General features: G+C 35.6%; 1 protein-coding gene across 34 annotated transcripts in view; it reads right to left on the minus strand.

Moving 5' to 3' along the window:
- MARCH1 (membrane associated ring-CH-type finger 1) overlaps positions 1 to 17,890 on the minus strand; it is a 574,299-nt gene that overhangs the window by 46,641 nt on the left and 509,768 nt on the right. For 5 of the 34 annotated variants that reach the window (XM_025050371.1, XM_025050373.1, XM_025050372.1 and 2 more), the window contains one exon: positions 10,216 to 10,288. The exons of the other annotated variants lie outside the window; for them this stretch is intronic. In XM_025050371.1, coding sequence (XP_024906139.1) covers positions 10,216 to 10,288 — 73 coding nt within the window. The remainder of the gene's footprint in view (positions 1 to 10,215; positions 10,289 to 17,890) is intronic. 34 annotated transcript variants of the gene reach the window in all.

Below are 17,890 nucleotides of genomic sequence, written 5' to 3' on the forward strand. Positions count from 1 at the left end.
AGGTTTCATTTCTTAAATACTAATCCACACAGATCTAATCTTTGCTGTTTGTTAATTGTTTAATCTACCTAAGTTTTGCTATTAAGAGCTGAATAAATTCCCGTTTATTAATTTTTAGGGGGCAAGACCTTCTTTGTATATAAAGAACGGCATGATGTTAAGAGTAAATTATATGATAAGAGTGTTAAAAAGTCAGGGTAAAGATAGCTAATCACCATAAATGGACTGGGAATAGTATAATTTAAGCTATGACCGAAAGAGATAGCTTAGTGAGATGATTTAGCAATTCTCAGAAACTGTTACTGACTACCATTGTTTTGTTTATGTTTCGGGAAAATTCACTTATAACGAAAGTGAGAAATGTATAGTCTTTACACATACCATGCACTCCTTAATTTACATTGAGGAACCTGACTGAGGTGTACCAATTTTATACCCTATCTGAGCATCAGAGGAAGTCAAGCAAACTGATCTGCTATAGAAAGGAGAAGTAACTATTATTTAATAAGCCAAGGAGAAGATGGACAGTATTTAATAATAGTATTCTTACTAACAGCTGTTTCCAGCAGCTCTTATTGACATGGAATCAGCATACATTTTCAGGAGTAAAAAAAAAAACCTTATAAATCAATGAAGATAAACATTATATGCTACCATTCAGCCTGTGACTGAAAGTATCTTGGAAACTCTAATTAAAAGTGCAAATATGACATAAGAATAAAAATATTTTGTAGACAGCTAATACAATTTTTGTAATCATAATTTTGGTTATTCTGAATCTACAATCTTCTTAACATCTACAGATGAGTGACAGCTTTTCACACACGGTGATTTTTCAAAGTGTTTTGTTTTCTCAAAGGAATATTTTCAACTCAAAAAACCTGATACAGAGCATGACTTCCTGAGTTTAATTTCATGCCCTAATTTGTCACCACTAACTTGGTCAAAACCTCAGACCATCTGCACAGAGCTGGAGGGAGTGATCAACAACAACGACAGGGACACAGCAATGTCCCTGGCTCCTAATTTGATCCTGGAGCTGATCCAAAGTCACAAATAATCAGCAGTATTTTCTTCTCACTAGATTTCACACTGATGGAAAACAGTGGAGAAGAAAATGATCACCTTGCTATGCCAATAATAAAAGCAGAGGAAGCCAAGCCTTATTTGAATTCAAAGTTATTTTGCTTGCGTGAGTTGTCATGGACTGGGAAGATTCTATTTGAATCACTCCTCCTGCAGCCTACGTCACCTCTGGTTATGCTTCAATCCTGTTGATATCAGTTTAAAACTGATTGAAACTGAGGATTCTCATAGGGATGTCTTTGTTACTGTCTAGCCTAGTGATTGTCTCTTAGTGGGCCAGGCCCTTTCTGAGGACATTCTGAAGTCTCCGTGGGTTCGTGGAGTACATTACATTTTTACCCTTGTGTATTGGCATGCATCGCTCCAAGAGTCTCAGCCCCAAGTATACCCAACAACCGAACAGATCTTCCTCATTAGTCTTAGGATCAGCTCAAACTATCCAAAACCTCCAGGTTAGGAGAGCTCAAAAGACAGAATGTGCCCTTTGAGATAATCCCTCCCCTGTTAACCATCACTTTGCTGCCCTGTCCATACTCCATTGGTGAGCTCGGAACACAATCTATTTCTGGGGAAAGGAACTGATTTTACTCATGGTATTTACCTTTTTAGATTATACCTTATAATTTTGGCAACACGTAGATGAGTAAATAGATAATAAACATTGAATGACTATTCCGATGTAATGATTTTCTCTATATTCTCACACATCGCAAACATTCATTTTATATGTTGGCTTTGAGATATTTTGGGTTTGTTTGTAAGACTGACAAAATTAAACTGGAGACATTTCTAAGCAGGTATTCTTAAAGTGATTAGGTCAAATTTTTTATTAGCAGCACACACCAACTGAGGTGAAAAGGAAAAGCAAAAGAACAGATAAATACACACTAATTTGTTTTCTGTGCAGATATAACTAAAGAAATATATTTGGTCAGATACAGAATATGGCTTTGGTACATACATAATAATAGACCTATCTGGAAAATTATCATTATAACTTTTTAGTCTTTTTCTTTTCTATGTGTGGCAAAGATTCCTAATTCAAATCGATATTGTAACAGCTCTTTCTTTGTAATTGCGAAGTGTTGAATGCTCATAACCTCATTCTCAGCCATGACTTCCTTCTGTTTTTGTCCATTCATTATTCTTATCTGGCTGAGCATTACTTCGAAGAAGTCTCAAGTTGCCACAGATAATTGACAAAGTAATTTATTTACAGATAACCAAGAATGCATTGAATGAATTAGAAATATGCTTCTGCATATGAATTTTTCTACACAAGCAAGTGAATCTCTTGGTAAAACAGTGATATTTTATAGCAGTTCCAGCCACTTTGAATAAAGAATGGTCAGTCTTTATTCATTAATTTGTTCATTTATTTACTTGATCATTCTCTCAAGAAATAATTTGTTGTATATGTACTATGTGCAAGGTTATACAAGGTGCTATGATAAATACAAAGATGCATAATTCTCAGTCCTTGCCCTACAAGGAGTTTATACTTCGACAGTTCATACCTTAGACAACTGCACAACTATCTAGATTCCAAGTTACAATGTGATATGTGCCATATCAAGCGCCGTTATATATACAAGGGAGAGAAAGATAAGGTACTGATTGTGGGTAGGGATAGTGGTTAAGCCTAATGGAAGATGTAATTATGTGAACTGGAATTGGAACCTGGGTAGAATTTTGGCTGATGAGATGGAAGTTGGTAGACCTCCCTAGACATAGAAGATATTTTTCAGTGAATGCTCAGAAGTAGAATTGACCCGGTAATCGGGTCACGTATGTGGCAAGTTTTAAAGAAACACAAAAGTTTGGGTAGGACTGTAGTGGATTGGGATATAATGCTGAAAAATAAAATAAGATTTTGGACAGCCTAAAATACATTTCCTTCATCCAGTGCCAACATCTACACACACACACACACACATACACACACATACACACACACACACACGCAGGCACACACATGAGAAGTTTTAACTGTATTCAGTTGGAGTAGAAACTCACTAAAGAATTTTGAATAAGAAAGTAAGATTATTAGAAAGATTAATCTAGCTGTGTTACCTCCGAGATTAAAAAGAAAAGAAGAGAATATTATAATAGTCAAAGTCAAAAGTAACAAGAACAAAAACTAGTGTAATAGTGGTGAAAATGAAAAAAATAATGAGATACAGTAAAAGCAAAGTTGATACGACTTAGGCATCAATTTGGGAAAAGGAGAGAGAGATGAGCTGTGGGACAATGGGAGTAAAGAACAGACTAAACTGACTTTATGGTTTTAATTAAAGCTTCTCAGGACAGATGCTCAAGATTAATCTATTTATAGGGTCTCTGAGCATTTGTTTATTACCACAGGTACCACTTGAAAACCGTAATGCTCATAATTTAAATTTTAACTTAGTTCCATCGTATGGAAAGAGTCATTTTTAAAAGTAGAAGGAAGTAGTTTCGTACTTTCTTATAGATAATACTATCTTGAATTTGAGATATTTCAATGAATAATCATATTTGAAAGATATTTTTCCAAACAGAATCAACATTACCAATAACAATTATTTCGAGGAATAATTACATTATTGGAAATATACTTTTCCAACTAGCAGCAGAATTACAAATATGTAACTAATAATGTGCTTGCTCCTTCCTCTTCCAAACCCACATTTTCCTGGCATGTAGTGTGTATATCCAGAAGGATTCTCATACCATTTGTTAATCTCAATTATTTATTTCTCAATCATGGGACAAAAAGTACAATTTTGTGGAACCAGTTTAAAGTGCTTCATAAAAATAAAATCATAAAACTTATATCTTATTCAGAATCCTGATAGAACGGAATTTCCATTTAGACCAAAACACTAAGATCTTTTTTCTGACAGATTTTATTCTTTAAAAGCTATGTGCATGAACTTTTTATCTTGTCATTAAGAGACCTAACTGAAAACATAGTATAATCCTATTAAAAATTATATGCACAAAAAAGATTAGAAAATATATCCAAATCTAAATGGTGATTATCTATCCAGGTAATTAAGTTTTAAATGAAATAGGAATTTTCTCTATTTTTAATTTTCTTTACAATAATCACTACTACTATAATAAGCACTAAAGGAAATGTTAAACTAAAAATAGAATATTTTTTCAATTCTATTTCACTGTTTTTCTCTCATTCTCTAGTAAGTTAACAAATCATAAATGTTAGATAGATTTATATATTTGAACAATTTGTAACAGTGCCTTGATTTATTATTGGCCAACGTGAGTTGCTTTCCTGTTTCCTTCCTGACTAGCTCCAGGAGCCACCCTTGTAATAGTTTGTTTACACAGTAATCAAATGATTTCTTTTTACTGTTATTTATATATTATATAGAAATAGAAATGTACAGGTATTAACCTTATCAATGAGAGTCTCCATTCTACACCCAACATACTATTCACTCGAAAGACAGAAAAGTATAAAGAATACTTTGTCCCCCATCTCCACCCCACACACAGACACTAATGGTAGGAATAACATATTATCTGAATTTAAGTATATATATATACAACTTGACATATATGGTCTACATCTATGATCTATGCAAGTATCTGTATTGAGAGATTCCGTGCTGGTATATGAGATTCTACTTCAGTTTCCTAGAAGATAAAACCAATTTACCATGTTGTTTGCTAACCTGAAGGGGTCTCTTCAACTACATCATAAGCATTTAAACTACCTGGATTTGAGGGTGTGTCTGAACTTTCCCAATTCTCACCACTGTCCATTGGGTCTTTCTCAATGGCTAGCCTTCATTTGTCTCCTTATATTTTAATCACCTTTTGATCTTTCTCCATCTTGGACAGAATTTTTCACTATCAAATAATGCAACTGATAAACTGATAGCATTTTTCCTCCATACCCAAAATGAATGAATTTAAATAATTATGTGTGCCAGATGCAATCATTATGTATATCTCTTCTCTGTTAATCTTTGCCTTTCTGTTATGTCTCTGAAGCAGACATCTTATGTGAAAATAGAGACAAAAATTTTTAAAATGTGTAACTGCCATATATAGTTTAATGAAAGGTGAAGTAGAACTTTTTCATGCACAAACTACAAAAGTGAAAAGTACAAGTCGAAAGCGAAAACCTCAAGTATGATGTTGCATTAAATGTGATTCAAGATAAATAAAATAAGTAGGTCACTTCTGGAATGTGCGTGTGTAAACGTATATGTAACACACACACACACACACACACATATATATACACATGTGCATGTGTGTATTATGTGATGTTGTGTCAGCTCCAGCTTCTGGAAACTCTATGACTAAGTGATGTCCACAATGGCCTGTCCTCAACAGCCCTGATCAGCTCCTGTAGACTCATGCTTATGGCTTCTTTTGTGGAACCAATCCATCTCATTTCTAGCTTTCCTCTTTTCCTGCTGCCTTCTAATTTACCATATATATATATATAAAATCATCCCTCAGTATCTGCAGGGATTGGTTCCAGAAACCCCATGGATACCAAAATCTAGAGATGCTGAAGTCCTTTATATAAAATGGCTTAGTATTTGCATATAAACTACACACATCCTTTTGTATAATTTAAATCATCTCTAGATTACTTATAATCCCTAACACAATGTAAATGCGATGTAAATAGTTGTTGTAGTGTATTGTTTAGGGAATAAGGACAAAAAAATTCTGTACATCTTCGGTACAGATGCAACCATGGGAGGCCTAAGTACATAGTACAAGTCAGCAACAATGTAATATTTTTTCCCAAAAAATTTCAATTCAAAATTGGTTGAATCCATAGAAGTGGAATCCATAAATATGGAAGGCCAACTGTGTGTGTGTGTGTGTGTGTGTGTGTGTGTGTGTGTATCTTTCGATACACATATATACACACACATATAGTATGTCAAATCATTTTTAAAAGGAAATAGAACATCATCAAATATAAACGTATATCATCTCCTTTATTTGCTTTGTGTTTTGCTGCCCCCCATGTAGAGACTTCCATCAGGCACTTTCCCCTTATACTCTAAAGCATCCTATATTTACCCCATTGCAGTATGAACGCACTTTATTACAACTGTTTTCTTATCTGTAGTCTCTACTTCAGTGGTTCTCAAACTATAGCGTGCGTCAGACTCACATAGAGGGCTGGGTCCCACTCTGAGAGTTTGTGAATCAACAGGTCTAGGTCTGGACGTAATAATTGGCATGTTTAACAAGTTCCCAGGTTATTGTGATGCTACTGGTGCAGGCACTATACTTTGAGAGGCACAAATTTAGTTTTTGTTTTTATTTTTTAAACTTATTGTGTCATTTGAAAGTGAATTGCAACTAGATCTTTGAGGTTTAATCCAAGATGAAAGCTGTTAAAAGCAACTGTATATTTTATTTCGACCAACAAAGTTGTCAAAAGTTTAAGCATCACTGTCCCAAATGATTTCAGAAGCTGAGAGGGACTAATTTGCACCAGTTGCTCACCCCCAGGCTCCATTCTAGTGTGTCTAGATTGTAGAAGTGCTGCCAAGTGGATCTCCTGCACCAAGTATGGTTAGTGCAATACATGTATCATCCTGGTTTCTATTGGTTCTTCTGAAATTGGGCTAAAAATAAGTGATTTCTCAGCCCTGGGTGCTCATTAAAAAACCATTCGGGACACTTAAAATATATACCATGCTGAGACATCGCTTCTAAGCAATATGGATGGGGTCCTGGCAGTGATATTTATGTTTATCTATTTATTTATTTTTTACTTCTTAAGTGAGTCTAACATGCAGTCCAGATCGAGAATCACTGGGTTGAGTGATCTCTCTGATCCTTCGTGGCTCTAACAGGCAGAACTCTGAGGCTTTGGAATGCTGATGGAGCCAGGACTCTTTCGATGCCTAGGACATTTTGACATATGACTTCTACTTCACACTAGTTAATTTTTTTTCTTTCTTTATTCTTCTTTTATTTATTTATTTTTTGCATTGTTACTATCTTATAGTGTGGCAAAATATTTCAATTTGGTTGTGAGCTAGCTAGATCAAAGAGTCTATATAAAAAATAAAGACGTCAGAATCTGTTAGGTGAGGCTCAGAAGGGCCAAATAAAAACAAAGTTGTGCATGTGAGGCAGATAACAGAGAGGTTTTGATGATCACTTGTTAGATAGCCATGAAGGGAAGAAGAAAGTTTTTAGTATATTGTCTAAAATAAATTCCATCTCCAAGAAGCTTTCCAAACACAAAAACTCCTGGATCTGCCATCTTCAGTTCTACATAAACCTGGAAGGGAATAAAGGGGAACTAATAGCCTCCTGGTGTCTTCCTTGCATCCAGCAGAGGTGGGAAGGAGAACATTGTGCTGAGTTTAAGACTGTCTGAGTACTAAGAACAAAAGCCAACTCATCAAGGCTGTTTTGGGGCATTTTAATTTCTGAATCAAATTAGATACTGGTATTTAAATTTACTTATGTCTGAGGACGACTGCAGATTTGAAATGGATGTACAACTACTATGCAACGGTTATGACAGGATGAGAACCTAAATGGTAATTAGAAATGGAGGAAATGTTCAAGCTATAAATAAATTCTCAGATATAAATCATGATTTGGAAACAACAAGTACTGTACCCAATATTTATCATTTTAAATACACAGTGTCATTTTCTGTTTGCATAATTATATAGGGGAACCTGAATTTAGTATATGCATAAAGGTTTAAAAATAAATTTGTGTATGAGAAAAGAGAGAGGGTGTTTTTGTTTTGTTTTGTTTTCTTCTCAAGACCGAGAAGAAATTCCACATTGCCAAATAGATATAAGTTCATTAAAGAAAGCACATAGTTCAATAACTGCAATCCTGAATACATATTGTTCTTAAATTAAGAAGTAGATAAACTCTATCTAATTGAAATTTCTTCTTATTCAGTATTTTGCACTTTGGTATAATGGGGTATTTAACAAACAGATTAACAAAGAAAAGATAAATGTAGTACAATATAAACGGCTTTACAATACATAAATACTGACTTATACATCTGAAGGAGAATCCCACTTCTACCTACTTTTGCCTGAAATTTTCTGAGGTTGAAAAATTCCTGAATGATATTCAAATCTACTTTCAGATGGTTTTATAAGCAAAGAAATGTCTCATTTTTCTTTTTTCTTTTTAAAAAGCACAACTTGTGAAATAATTGGCCTACAGAATACATGTTGTTCCCAAAAATCCAAGTGACCTGTTTTGCCAAATTAGAAGGTAATCAATCAATCCACACGTGGTTTTGTTCATGTGAGATAATTCACCAGTCCAGACAATCAGTATTATTGATGACTCTGTCATTTCATTCTTAGAAAGATTATCTCTCAAATTGAGAACAATTAGGGAAAAAAGAAACTGTTAAGCACAAGTCTTTGAAAGATATTTTTTAAAAAACATATAAAATGATTCCATTTCTATAAGCCTTTCAAGTTATTTTTCTCATAAGTTTTATATATATATATAGATAGATAGATATGTTAGTGTCAAAATACACATTACTGAGATAAATGCTGATAGACTGTGTGAAATCACACTAAACATTTATAATGTTAAAATGTGTTGTTGTAAACGTTTTTCTTTTCTTTATTGCAGAAAATTTACTCTGTAAGATAAAGCAGCATTGTATATCTGAATTTTTACTGAGGACTGCAACAAATAAAATTACTCATTTCAAGGAAAGAAATAGTTCTAAAATATTGTCTCATACTAGTAATGAATACATTTGTAATGCATGTCCATTTTTCTCATTTTTTGGTCATATAATTGAAGAGAGAACCCTTTTACCTTGTACAAATTTGACCACTTTGCATAGAGAGAAAGCAAGAGTTGAAAGTGAGACCTTGTGACTCTATGTTGCGTGACCCCAAGTAACCTCCCTTTAGCAGATTATCAACAGTGTTCATACCTGCATTTCCTACCAACTCAGCTGTTACTAAAATAAACAGGAGAAAGGTTGTTATTAATTCCTACAAGACTCAATAAAAGAAAGGCAAGAAAGAGAATAAATTTAAAATTTTGTTAAGAATCTGTTACTTCTTGAAATGAAAGTTTCTCATTAGGTCCCTCAGGATGATCTTTTCATCTGAACATTAAACTCTAAACAGCTTCTTTTGTACTCATAGAATGGACTTCAACAATAGAAAATCAGTTTAATTTTTATACCGAAAAATAGAAAGAAGTAACAGAATGCATAATTGAATGAATATAAATCTAGGAGTAAGAGGTAAAGAATAAGGACACAGGCTGATTAAATATTAGAAGGAATGTTCTCATAATTAGAGACTCTGAAAGGAAAGAGGATGCTCTAGGAATAACATGTCCAAGGAACAGACAGATGATAATGTGTGCCAATGTTCCAAAGCTCTTCCAAAAGTAGATGGGAAAGTGACCTAGGTGATCTGTGAATTGACGAACCCAGTCCACCAATGACTATGCTCATTGGCTGAAATGTTAAGGTACAGGGAAGGATGTTTTTTTCTCTAAATAAATATTGACAATGAAACTACTCACTGAAATATTATTTTACTTTTAAAATCTTATTTGCAAAGCATATTTTTCTTAGTTTTTAAATTTCAAGTTTATCTGGGGATACTTGAGGTACATATATAAAACTGTGCTAAATGTAAAACTTAGCTGTTTCATGGTGTCCCTCCCTTAGGCCCATGTTCGACTGTCTTCTATGGTTGGATCTATATGTAAATGATATGCTGCAGAGGTAAATTATACCTCCTGCAGTTCGTGGCCACATAAATTCATAGTTACGAACCTCAACAGAACTTTCAATAATGTTTTTTCATCTTATTATGTTTAGCATTGCCAGACTTAGCAAAAATGTACAGGATGCGCAGTTACTTCTGAATTTCAGATAAACAATATATTTTTTTAATGAGTATATGTCAATGAAAAATTATTTGTTGTGTATCTGCAAAATAAATTTCACTAGATGTTTGACCCTGCAACCAACTCCCTTCTCTACAAGGCCATCAAAAAACAAACAAACAAACAAACAAACAAACAAAAAACTTTTATAATCTTTAGATCTATATTTGCCCACATTTATCATATCTTCTTTTACTTCTATTGCAAAGAAAGACATACCTATTTTCCTTGCCACGGCAATCCTTTTGTTTTGGGTTTTGAGTCCCTTCATTTTCTACCTTCTCTGCAGGACCTTAATAAATAAATGATCCTCTTAGTTTTCTGCACCTTCACTGTGCTTGTGCTCTCCCCCCGCGTCTCATCTCTCTCTCTCTCTCTCTCCCTCCTTTCTTCCCTCCCTCTCTCTCTCTCTGCTCAAGTGTCCTCTAAATTAAAAAGTAAACGGAAAAAAGGCCCGTAAATTCATCTCTCTCTCCACTTATTACATTATCTCTTTCTTTTCACACTCCTAGATTTCAGTCTGCCTCTTTATTCTTTCTGCTCCTTCTCTCTGCTGGTTTCTTTTTCTCTTCCAGGACCATTAAATGTTGCCATCCCACAGGATTCTTCATGCCCTCATCTTCTCAGTTTACAGATTTCCCATGGGAGATCTTGGTGCTCACCACCTTATGCTCAAGACCTCCTAATCTTCATCTAAAGTTGAAATACCTCTTCCGAACTCTAGACCTTTATATAAACTTGCCTTCTGGGTCTCTCTCTTTGGATATCTGCCTTATATCTCAAACTATCATGTCTAAAACTGAATTCCATTTTCATCTTTTATATCTGTCTTTCAAAGAGTGCATTCATTCTCTCAGTAGTAAACAGTACTACAACCTAACTGTTTTCTAAATTGGAAACTTGAGATCAGATACATATGTAATTTATCATCAAGTCCTGTTTGATTTACTTTCAAAATACTATCAAAATCCACCTACTTCTTTTTATTCTCCCAGCCACCACCATCACCTGTCCCCTGGGACAAAGCTATGCCTTTTTAATTGGTTTCCTGAAGCGTCAGTCTTGCCCTCTGCAATCTACTTTCCAAAAGCAACTTGAGTGATCTTTCAAAAAACAAAAGTGACAGTGTAATTCTTTTGCTTAAAAGTCTACAGAAATTTTTCTTTGTCATTAGTACACAGTCCAAGCTCCTAACTATGGCAGATAAAGATCTCCAGAATTGGCTACCATCCCCTTCATCCTGCTCTCTGCTAGGCCACATTGAAACCCTTTTTCATTGTATCTCACTCATCTCTGGGTGCTCACATATAAGCCATATCCTTTTCTTGGAACAGATTATCTCTTCTCTTTGCCTGACTTTTACTTCTCCTTTGCATTTCTCTTTAATTGTTAGTTCCTAATTGTTAGTTAGGGAAACCCTGTATGTTCTACTAGATGTAATGTATTCTTTTAGCTTCATTCATGGATATTTAAAAAACATTTTAAACATTTTAGCACTTGTTTAGTTATTTGTCTTACCAACTGGAATATAAGTTCATGAGTGATGGGACCATTACTGTATTTTCCAATATATGCAGCTTCTAGTAAGTTCCCTTGAAATGGTAAATTCCCAACAAATAGTTGTTTAATGTGTGAAATGAATGAGTACACAGATATGATGACAGAGATAAAAAGGGTTCATTTTAAGCACAATTTTCTTAGGAGCTCAGGTCAATTATTCAAAAACTACCTAAATCAATCTTAAAAATGCTAGTGCTTTGTCACAAAGCATGAGCCTGTTGCTCTTGAAAAGTAGTTTCCTGCTATGAACCTTTAGAGTTTCAGAAATTTGCTCTCTTCCTTTTCCTACATCCAGTTTAAAGTTCCTGCAACTTGCAAGAATTAAACAAGTCAAAATACAGATTATTTTTTCCCATTTTCTCATCCAATTTTTCCTCCAATTTTTTATGAAGAAATGAAAATATGCCTAATGAAGACTATAGCAAAACAATAAAAAAACTAAAACTAGAACATTACCAGTAGCTATTATTTACTTTTGGGCTCTTCTTCTTTAATTAAATAATGCACAGATGGAATTCAATATTCTTCACTTTGCCCTGACCCACCCAACTCTCATTATCATGCCCATGGTTTTTGGAAGTCTTTGCTCTTAGCCTTCACTGATTACAAAGCCATTCTAAAAGTTCTGTTGAACAACTGCTAAAGGCCAGAATCATTCTGAGTACTGTGGAGGGCATAAAAGAGGTGGGAGATAAGATCTCCATCTTTGAAGAGCTGATTCTATAGAGAGAAGAGAATTGACACACAAGAAATGGTTAGAGAACAACTGAATCCTAAATATGTGATATTGCCTTTAAAGGTTGTGGGAATTCCAAAAAACAAACAAACAAACAAACAAAAAACAAAAAACAAAAACAGATCACTGTGGACCAGAACAGTATGGAAAAGGTTCATGGAAGAGGATAAAAACAAGATGACTATTGAAGTCTACTTAAATATGCCCATTTGGAGAGAGGGAGAAAGACATTTGGGAGGGGAAGAAGGGAATGTGATGGCAGTTGAACGCTACTTTATTTTTCTTCTCTTAATTCTTTTCCCACTTCTGGTACCGTTGCTGCTCTTGTTATTGTCAAAATGTCCTATTCTCATTCATAAGGTTCTAGAGGGGTTTTCAATAGCCACATCTTTAATCCAACTTTCTCACGTAAGGACTTGCTTCGAGCAGAATGCCTCATGCCCCTGGCGACTGAGATCAGCTCAAGGATGTGACCTAAAGGCAGGCTGATTATATTCCTTCCCTGAAATTTCATGTGTAACTGCTGGAAGAGAACATTTCTCTTCTCTGTTAGGTCACTGCTGGTAAGATGTAAGCCTGAAACTACTTCTGTCCCTTCCTTCTGCTATAGAGAGGAAGTTTGTCTGCAATTGGAGAAAAAGAGAAGGAGAGGGGGTGAAGAAGCACCCTGGTTGAGTCCCTGAAGCCATCTGTATACCTGAACTCCCATTTCTGTGGCTAATACATCCCTTTCTTACCTAATTTGAATTGGTTTCAGTCAAATTTAACCTGGTGGAAGAGTCCTAACCAAAAGAGGTAGTAGGCTAAAAGAGGAAGAACCAAAACAGGACATTGGGAATGAGAAAGAAGGCATACATCAAAAGCAATATCTGGAGGAAGAAATAATAGGATTTGGTTAGAGACTGGATGTATTCACTGCATAAGGAAATAGTCTAAACTGAAAATTCAGGGAATCTGTGGACTCACTGACAGAAATGGGTGGGGTTGAGATGAGGAAGTGGTTTTGAAGGGAAACAATATCTAAACCATGACATCTGAGTTTCTGCTAAAGTTGAGACTTTGTCAGTCTATGGTTTTTAGTAAGATGGCCCGCACTCTGCTAGTACCACAGCGTAAATGTGGAAAATAATCTAATTATGCTTTGTATTAGCATTCAATAAAATGATAGAAAATGATAATTATGCTTCCCAAACTCATCCTCTTAGTGACTCTTTTCTCTTTGCACAAAAAGCCTCGGGAGATTCTGCAGCATAGAACAGTGGATCTTAGGTCAGCAACATCTGTATCACCTGTGAACATTTTAGAAATACAAATTCATGGGCCCAAAGTAAGGGAATCCGAAACTCTGGGATTAGATTCAATGGATCTGTATTTTAACAAACCCTGTAGTCGATACCGATGTCCACTAAGGTCTGAGAACTGCTGGTGCAGTTTTCTTTACATGTTGGCTCCATAGCAGGTGCTATGATTTCACACACTGAGAATGATTTCCTTAGAAAAATTCATTTTCCCCAAATCTGTTTATTCAAACATTGTGTTGAATATGTGCCATCTGCCAGTCACTGTTCCAAACACTGTAGAAACTGCAGTGGACAAATCCGATAGTCAATCACAAAAATATCTACGTGTTAGCAATTTTAAAACTATACTAAGGGAGTGACTACGAGGGGACCTGAGTGTTGGTTAGGGAGTCATGAAGGTGTCCCTAAAGAAATGACATTTAAACTATAAATGAATGACTAGGAGTTGGTCTGGTGAAAGGCAGAGGGGTAATATGAAGGCATTCTAGGTCCTAAAAAGAACAGGGCTGGATACTTTTAGGAAATTGAAGACAGACCAGCATGAGATCATCAGTAATGACTGATACTGAAGCTGGGGAGGCAAATCTGACAGATCATGCAGGGACTTGTAAATCATATTAAAGATTTTGAATTTGCCACTGAAGGCAATTAAGAGGCTGTTGAAAAGTCTCAAGTATGGGCTGACATGACCTAACTCACATTTTTGTAAATGTAATTTTTTCTATAAAAAAGGCAAAGCTTTTCCCACTATACAACTGTGGATGTAGCAGCATGATGATTTATATTTCCTGTAAGTTATAATTGGCTAATAGAGAAACTTTCCCTAAGGTTTTGATGAGGGTGGGAAAGAGCACAGAGCGTCCATGTCAGAACTGCATGCTAGGAACAGAGAAGGAGGAAGGGCTTCTTCTGCTTTTGTGGTGCGGCTGAGACTGGTCCTGTCTGTGTGTGTCTCAAGCAGCAGGAGTGCAAATTCACAGGGAATTGCTGCTTCTTCAGTGGTCATCTTTCTTCAGGCTACACAGAGACCTTGGTGCTCAGGCTGTGTCCATCTGGAGACTTTGTTTTCTACATTGACTTTCCAGATATCACAGTCACCTCCCTGAGAATGACACCCAAATCTCTATCTTCTCTCTGGCCTTGACGAGATTTTTATTTTAAATATCTTTGTGCTATTGCCCTGTGCTAATATATCATGTTAGTGACAAGTGCAAATATGCAATTGCTTAGTGTTGGTCTGTGTATAGTTCACTAATGTTTGAAAAATCATATAGATCCAGCCCTGACTGCTCTCCTGCATTTCAATGACATGTCTCATAACGTCTGCTGGACAGCTGACCCTTGAATGTCGTTGCAACCACAACAGCCTGCCTGTAACTGAACTCATGTCTTCCCCAAACTAACTTGCCTCTGACCTCTTTTGCCTTTGTCAGTAAAATCAGCATTTACTGTCTCCCATGTTCCAAAGTTTGGAGTCATCCTTGACTCCTTCGTCTTATGCTCTGCCCAATTCCAAGCATTAAGATTGTTCTTATTCACCCCTTCCCATTATCCTTTATCATCCCATTCCTAGTCCAAAGTAGGATACTTCTGCCATATCACAAATCATTCTCCTAAATCTAGGTTCCTTTCCCACTACACCCTCAGAACACTGTGGCTACTCTGTCTATGTTGTTCTTCATCAACCCTATTTTATTTAGCAAAGGCTGTTTTGTATTATTATTATTAATTTTTGCAATGGAATCTTCTTTCTTTCTTAAAAGAATATTATGTAGAACCACATCATATAAGAGAGATTCATGAAGCTTCTCTGGTTGAAGATGGGCTAGAGGAAGTACAATCCTCTTGATCTGTCCTCAACTTTTGAGGCAGCCTCTTTGGCACCAAGAGGCTCATGGAGGCAGTCTGAAAACAAGGATGTATGAAATAAAATCCTTGGAAAGATATGCATGTTTTGTTTACAATGTCTCTTTAAAAAAAATTTCACTGTTCTCAATCTATGCGCACATTCCAACCTAGTCATACAAATTCACACAAAATTCTTAAGTGCACAGTGTCATTCCTGCATCCTTGGATAGGCTCATGGTATTTCCTCTGCCTTGAGTGCCTGGACTGCCATTCATGCATCCCAGCCAATCTAAATTCTACTTTCCTCAATCCCAGACCTACTTCTGACGAGGTTCCCAGATTGTTCCAGCTCTCAGCAATTTCCTTTCTTCAAATTCCTACAGTAGTTCTCTTTTTAAATCCCCCCTGTACTATCTTAAACTTTCATGTTTTCGGGTACACATTCAATTTCTCCCACCAGATAACAGGCCACTTAAGGGAAAAATCAAATCTTTTGTCACTTTTTATCCTTGGTATCTAGTATAATATGATACACTTAGTATTTGCTTAGTGGATATATTTAGATGATAACTCATAGGAAGAAATAATAACTACAGGCTCATCGACCTCACTTTCATTAATAAAAGTCTAAGTTAAATATCCTGTCTTTGAAAATATTCTTCCACAGCAGTGTTTTTAAGTGAGGAGAACCAGCCACTATGACTTTAACTGCAAGCATGACTTTTTTTTCAATTACCATTAAGCCTACAACTAGCTTCTTTGTCTGTTGGAAGTAGATTTGAGGAATAGTAACAGATGGTTGCAAGTGGACAACTCAGTCTAGACTAGAAATAGTGTTGTATTCCATCCCCCAACATTTTAGCTAAGCCACACTTAAGTCATATTCAAAAGATTATGAGAAATGTACATTAATATTTAAATCAAGTGGTGTCACTTCTCTTTTAAATCCCTTAGCATGTTTTACATGGCCCTCCCCACCTCTGTCTTCCTCTCCACCACCCATCCCCCGACACTTACCACACCCTGGCCACAACAGCCAGCTTTCAGTTCCCTGGATTGCTAAACTCTTTTCGCTCTGCTTGGCCAGTCTTCTCTGTTTCTTTCCTTGATCAATTCCTGTCATCCTTTGAGCCTCAGTCAGCTTGTCACTCACTGCCTTAAGAGAGTTATTCTGTGATCTCCCAGAATAAGGAAAGCTTCCTTGTTCATATTCCTTAACACAACTGTAACACAACTGTAACTAAATATTAACTATGAAGTAGTTTTGCATCTCTCATCCCTATCAGGCTGTAAGCTCTGCCAGACTATAAAAATCTTAGGCATTATAATATTTTCAATGTCTAGAATAAAACTTGTGTATAAAAGATGCTTGAATATTAAATCAATGAACATTTAATGAATGACTAGCTTGTAAAACTTGCAGAGAAGCAAACCATTCTAATATTATATGCTACCCAGAGTTTAATTCTCCTCTTGTTGCCTATGATCCAAAAATCTGACCTTAAAACTCCCAAGCCTTGAATATATTTGTGTCAGAGTACTAACATTTCACCAAATTTACATAGGCAGCATTCTCTGGGTCACATGATTCACATGAAACACATACATTTTAAAAAGTGACTTTAACTTTCATAAAAACAAGCCCAAACAATCAAGCATTATGCAACACAAACTTTACTTGTTCAGAACCCAACCAACTTAAATGATTGGGTATCATATAAACATTTAAAAATATTTGTCTTGTTTAAAATTGTCTCATTTGTGAATAACAGCAAGGATATTCCTATAATTCTCTTGAGAATTATTTTGAAAATGGGCACAGTTTGGTAAAAAGTGCGAGGAAGCAGTCTCATAGGTGTGTCTACATTATAGAAATATCTACATGTTGAAACCTTTTACTACGTGATTATCACTACAATTAATGTGGTCTCCTTCCCTGGAGGTTCCAGCAACCCCACTGATAACGTCCATGACCTGTTTCTGTGTCCTTTCAGACTTGAATTACCCTGCTGAGTCAGATAACTGGAGAACAAATTAGCACCAACTGCAGAGGAGATTTTTCTGATCCAAAAATCTGACCTTAAAACTCCCAAGCCTTGAATATATTTGTGTCAGGGTACTAACAGTTCACCAAATTTGCATTGAACAGCCTAAGGTTTCATACACTCTCACTCATATTTCCTCCACTAGTCTTAACTAGAATGGGTGCAAGACTCAACTAGTTTGTCAGTCCTTTTACCAGGATAAATTATTATTCAGTTTAAAAGAGGGGAAAGGATAAATCTAATTGAATTCTGCAACAGCTTTCAAACTCATGGATACTTCCACTTTGTTTTTCTCAGACTCACCTTTTCTCATTTTATCACCTTATATTCAAGCAGACAATTAACAGTAGGAATAAGTGTTATGTTTTAAGGGTAGGTCTCAACCACAGCAAAAAGAAATACAT

This window comes from Pteropus alecto, unplaced genomic scaffold (assembly GCF_000325575.1).
Source record: "Pteropus alecto unplaced genomic scaffold, ASM32557v1 scaffold166, whole genome shotgun sequence".
Classification (NCBI taxonomy): Eukaryota; Metazoa; Chordata; class Mammalia; order Chiroptera; family Pteropodidae; genus Pteropus; species Pteropus alecto.